The 6,000-nt window shown below is 41.1% G+C and overlaps 1 protein-coding gene across 4 annotated transcripts in view; it reads right to left on the bottom strand.

Moving 5' to 3' along the window:
- Window positions 1-280: 280 nt before the first annotated feature.
- EIPR1 (EARP complex and GARP complex interacting protein 1) overlaps window positions 281-6,000 on the bottom strand; it is a 73,340-nt gene continuing 67,620 nt past the window's right edge. For 2 of the 4 annotated variants that reach the window (XM_044418727.1, XM_044418749.1), the window contains one exon: window positions 281-603. In XM_044418727.1, coding sequence (XP_044274662.1) covers window positions 429-603 — 175 coding nt within the window. In that variant the 3' untranslated portion in view covers window positions 281-428. The other 2 variants (XR_006413597.1, XM_044418735.1) reach the window with 2 other exon arrangements.

Genomic DNA, 6,000 nt, shown 5'->3' with positions numbered 1-6,000 from the left:
AGAGCACTGCAAAATTACCTACTTTGGAGCAATTCCTCCTTTTGGGCCCCAAAAGACCCAATTCACAATGTTCTATAGGTCTGTCTGAACCATTGGGAAAGATCTGAGGGTGCAGATAGATACATAGTACAAGAAAGCAAACCACCCAGAAAGCTTCAGCTGTGGGGCAGCAGAGAAATAAAATAAATAAATGAATGAATTGCCAGTCTCCTCAATTGTGTGGATTTTAAAACTCTCTCTATATATACACCAGCTGCATAACAACAAAACAGTAAAAATGTAATTTTTATAAAGTGGTTTAATTTTCAAATATTTACATTACAGAGAAAAGGGCTGATATTCCATTTATGAGATCTCTGATGAACAGAATACTTCCAATTATCAGCCAATATTGAGATAATAATGATGTTCAAAAAATCCAAACAGATTTATAACAGTATGTGGTATTTAAGAGCTCTGGGAACTCTGTTAATAACAAGCCGTCCATCATAACTTAACGAGGCAAATAGCCATGGGTCGGCAGAGGACCATTCCACTGCATATACACTGTCTTCATGTTCTTCATAGGTAGCTATTATGCTGTCTTGAAGTGGCTCTTTAATCCTAGAATTTAAAAAGAAAAAGGAAAGAATAGAAAAGAGGAAAGGGAAGAAAGTGATTGAAGCAGCACTGATTTAGAAGGCATTGGAAATATCAAGTTCCTCCTCAAATGTGCTCACTTGGTGTGCAAGACAGTCTAGAGGAAAATGCTTATCGGAAATAATGGTGTGTTGTAACACTTGAGATATTTACAAAAGACAGCACATAGGTCCTCTAAGTTCTGTGCCCGGAGGCTCATGGGGCTTCTTACAGACCTCATCAAGCACATTTTCCTGAATAGGCATTTCCGTATCTGGATCACTTCTACAGGGCCAAGCACACAGTGAAAGCAATTATCAAAGAGGCGCAACCAGCATTCCTTAAACTACAGTACAAGCTATGCACCCACTATAGCGGAGAACTAGTTAAGATGTTTATTAAAGCCGCTCATAGCAATCGGATTTATTGTTAAGAAAAGAAACTTGCTTTGTTTTTAATGGCAGGCTGTGGTTCCCAACAGGTCAAAAACTAGGCACATGCTCAGCATGCCTACCTTTCTGAAGAGGTGCTCATAGACAGAGCTGTTGTAGCCACCTGATGAGTGCGGATCAGTACTGGGAGATGTGAAAGGTGTCTGTCTCTCCTACATGGCTCCCTGAGAGAGAATCTGGATGGGAACCATTTACTATGCTCACTGGCTTCCCCACAGGCATAACATTTGTCCCCTGCATCTAGTGGACAACAGATTAAAGGACTGAATCTAGTTATTTTCAAATTTGTTCATTGTTATCAGTGGGAAACTTGTGGCCCTCCAGATGCCTTGCACTACAAACCTCATCAGTTCTAGCCAGCATGGCCAATGTTCATTATTAATCCAACAACAGCTGAGGAGCCATGGAGTCCCTTGACTGACCAGGACACTATGGAAATGTGTTGTGACAACAGGTTACGTACATGCCGATTTTGCACAGAGAATCCAGTGGACATGCTGTATGCTAGATATCTGTAACAAATAACCCAATTTGAGCTAGACTGTGTGTTCATTTCCAAAGTCTTAGCCAAATGTGCCTTACATCTCCACTAGTGGGGTGTGCTGGTTACCGTCAGAATATGACCCAAGAAATCCAGGTGCAAATCTCTACACAGCCATGAAAGCTAACTCACTAAGAATATGCTAAGAGAATAAAAAGGTAAAAAGGGAGGAGATGTGCATCAACCTGCTCTCCTTGGGTGGAGGGGAGATCAAAGCATAATAAATGAAAAACGAGTATCTGCACTTGGGATACTAGAATGCAGCTGGATGGTGGTAAGACTGCACATTGTACCACTGCTTTTTACTCTTCCTCATTTTTGCATCTTTGCAGGTTTTATTACAGCAAGGACCTTCCTGTAAGTAAGGTATAACCAGCAAGATCCATCAAGAACCCAGTGAATGCCAGACAAGAATTTAACAGTCTCAGAACACAACGAAATACAATGTGACGATGGCAAAGCTCTACTGACCTGTGCGAACACCATGGCTGTGTTAGGACGTAAAGCTAAACCACAGTTCAGAGCAGGGGTGGCCAACTGGTCTCCTTCCAGCTATTTTATCCTGCAGCTGCCACACATTCTAGTAGGCAGAGTCAACGGTGAAGAATCATAGCAGCTGTAGATCAAAACATCTAAAGGCCCACAAGCTGGTAAGTGCAAGGGGGACCAGCCTGGGCAAGTTTCAGACTTAAATGGTCCCTCTCCTTGCTTTTCATCCAGTGGAGCCTGGAAGCTTTTACTTCTTTTCAAGTAACGACCATCAGTTACTTTGTCCAAAATATACTGTGGTTTGAAGTTGGCTTGTTTCTCTAAACCATGGTTAACCTGATCATAGTTGGTCTGATTTCAGATAACACAAGTACCTACATGGAGTTGAAAATGAAAACAAAAGCTTATATCTCATCTTTGCAACTCTTTTATGGTAGGAGGGCTGAATGCAGGAGCTCTGAGGCATCTGCCCAGAACAGTGTACCATCACTGGTAAATCCATGCCAATGAGGAAGCCCAAGAGTCTAAAACAGGCTTCTCTCCCTGCTGCCCCTGTAATGCTCCAATCATTTAAAAATCACTTTCCAAATGATCTCCATCAGCAAAGCACTCTGAAAAAGGAGCAGGTTCCTAACCTAATGCGCTCTCTGTCTTGCTGGAAGGCATTGAGGAGCAGTGGCTGTTCAGCATTCCAGAAGAACAGGCAGCAAATGGAAAGTTATAATTAAAATTACATCCCTGTTACTGAACACTAAAATCGCAGCACTATACCTCACTGAGGTTTCTTATGCTCAACATCAGGAACCATTGACTAAAATAATCCTAGTGTGGTAGCTATGCAACTGAACAAAGTGTAGTATGAACCGAAGTACGAGAGAGAGAAACCAGTTATGGCTATCTGCACTTTTTTTCTGGGGGCTGCATCTTTTCAGCCTCCCATACACTCTTTTTAGATTTCCGCTGAAACTGACGCACCTGGCTGATGTGAAAGTTGGTCAAGTCCCCAGACAGCAGTGTGCCTCATGCCATGCTCACCCACTTATCGGAGCCTCCATTATCCTGAAGATTTCAGATGCCTCTGAATAAACAAGGGGGCAATGAAAGTACAGTGCACGCCACTGTCAGGGGACATGGCCGACTTTCAGTTAACCGGGAGTTCAGGTTAAAACAGAGTTTGATAAACAAATATGAACAGACTGGATGGCTTTTTCCACTTCTTCCATGCCACACACCATCAAATATACTGTTTTGTATAACAATTACATTTAAGCAATGGAGGTTAAGTATGTGCATTAGCAGAGAACCCACTGGTGGGTGCTTTTGCTCCCCTCTACTATTTCTTGTCCCCTTCAATTGTGCTGTCTTATTCTGAATCTTCCTTCACGGATTAAAGTCAGCTGGTAGCATGAAGAATGGAGAAACCTACTCTTTTGCCCCATTTTTTTAAATAATACAATGCATGCTTGCACTTCAGGAGGACACAAAGAGCTTCTTTCCTTCCAAATGTTGTCTAAGCTTTTCCAGTGGTTGATAAATTCAGTAGAACCACCTATGTTTTTTTTAATACAAACCTAATAGCATATAAATCTTCTCCACAAGAGCCAAAAACAAAATTGTGCAGGAACAGTACAGGAAAGGCTTCCTCTTCTGGCTTGCAAATTTTTAGTTTCTTATTAAGCCAGTCCAAATGTCTAAGACAGTGCTACTCAACTGATAAGCGTGAGCACAGCCTGGAATGGAATCTGGATGGTGCCCTTCCCTTGGGCCATGTGCAACTAAGGCAGGGAAGGAGACAGCTAACAATCCAAGATTTCCTAACTACAATAGGCACTGTTAGTTAGTTAGCTATTTAGAAAATTTCTAGGCCGCCCCATTCGCCGAAGCCTTGGGGCGGCTTACAGGATGGCTGATAACGGTCTTATTTTTATTTCATTTTGGCCAGCTTAATAGCTGCTGAGGAATGTATTTTTCAAAATCCTTGATAAAAACATATGATAGCAGTTGCTTATGCCTACCTAACCTCAAGATCCCTTTCAGGGCTTAATTGTAATGTACACAGGGGTTGCTATGGCACTATAGACATTCAGATGTGTGCTCACATGTTTAGGACTTTGGCATAGGAGGGCTTCTACTGAACAAAGAACTGAGAATAGTATTCCAGTGCTTTTTTTTTTTTTTGTCATAGAACGCACCAGAACAGAGTTCTGGCACCTTTTTTTGACAGATTTTCCAAGTTTTAAAAGTAACTTTTGAAAATTTGATGTTTGGTCCACGTGGATTTGAATCACCCTGTCAAGCGTAGCAGGTCAGTGGCAAAATCATTAAAACGGTGCATGCGGGCTGCTTGTGTGTCAAATCCGATGCATGCGTACTTCGTCCGCGCTGGTTGTGATGGCGCTGCTCCACTTGTGGCGCTGCTCAGCTTGTGATTAGTTGTGTGGTTGTGTACTGAGTGCTTACTGCGGGCAGCAACTGTTATGTTTCGTTACACAACTGACGTGTGTGGGTGTGTGTACAGTGATTGACTACGTGCAAAAGGTAAATAATTTCATGAGTTCCGGCACTTTTTTCTTACAAAAAAAGCACTGAGTATTTCCAGGCAAAAATGTTTAGTGTCCATGCATGTGTGCATGGAAAAAGAGAGCTTGAGCTATATATCTAGCTGTCTTATATTTAATATTGCTAATTGTGCAATCTTCCTTGGAATTTTTTATGACGAAGCAAACTCAACCAATTTAACAGAAAATCATGTAGGAATTTGGAAATCATGGGTAGGACAGACAGCTGGTTCCTATTTTGTTTCTTTATCTCCTGTGCTAACAGCATGAGAAACCTACTAGATAACAAAACATGACCAAAAGCATCTCATTCACACACAAGAAGCTTAATTCTGATGCCTAGTTTGAAGGCAGATGGCACTGCAGCCTTGTGACAGAACAGGGCTTCACTCTTCATCAATGTGGAGTTTTTCTGTTTCCAGTCATGGATCACGTTAGCAGGCTTAGGTTTTGTAGAACCTATGACTCCATGCAGTCATCATCAAATACAACTTTTAAACATGGAACTTTTAAAACTGCCTAAAATCACCAAGTTTCTAACTGCCACTAAACTATGACATTTAAATGAAAATAAACTGTTCCAATCAAGTGGCAACACCACATAGCAGAAGTACTCAGATGGCAGCCTGAGGGACAAAGAGATCTATAAAATGCCCCCTGCAGATGCCCAGTGCCTAGCCACAGGCAACTGGTACTCATCAACATTTTTAAATAAAGCCATTTAAAGCATCTCTCTCATCCAAAAACATGAAAATACGGTGCATTAGTATACCTTAACTTGCTATTTTTAAAAAAGATGTTGCCAGCAACTTTTACCCTTTCCTATATTGAAAAAAGGAAAGGCCTCTGACTTTAGTATAGGGTTCTGCAAGTATTATTAGTTAATTCACTCAAATAACAATACAATTACTACAGATTTAATGTGTTTCTACAGTGAGAAGCTGCCAGCCTGCTTAACAATTATTAAACAATTACTTAGTTAGCAATTATCTTGATGGATAAATAAACATGGATGAAAGATAGCCGAGATGGTACCGGTTTTTAAATTATTGATTGTATTTTTATGTATGTTGTGAGCCGCCCCGAGGCTTTGTTGCGATGGGGCAGCATAGAAATGTTTTAAATAAATAAATAAAATGCTTGCTGCCTCAGACCTTCCTACCTTTATTTAGCAGCTCAATACCACAGTTCATCTTATACAGAGAAACACATCAAAATGCCTTCAGAACCTGAACCTGTTAGGCATTTGCCTCCCAAGAATTCACAAACATTGCTGGAGTACGACCAAGAGACATTACAAATGTCCAGTCAAACATTCAACTTCAGGCAACAACCAACCAAC

The sequence above is a fragment of the Varanus komodoensis genome, unplaced genomic scaffold (genome assembly GCF_004798865.1).
Source record: "Varanus komodoensis strain SLA01 unplaced genomic scaffold, ASM479886v1 scaffold10, whole genome shotgun sequence".
In the NCBI taxonomy this organism is placed as follows: domain Eukaryota; kingdom Metazoa; phylum Chordata; class Lepidosauria; order Squamata; family Varanidae; genus Varanus; species Varanus komodoensis.
This window is presented reverse-complemented; position numbering and strand designations above follow the sequence as displayed.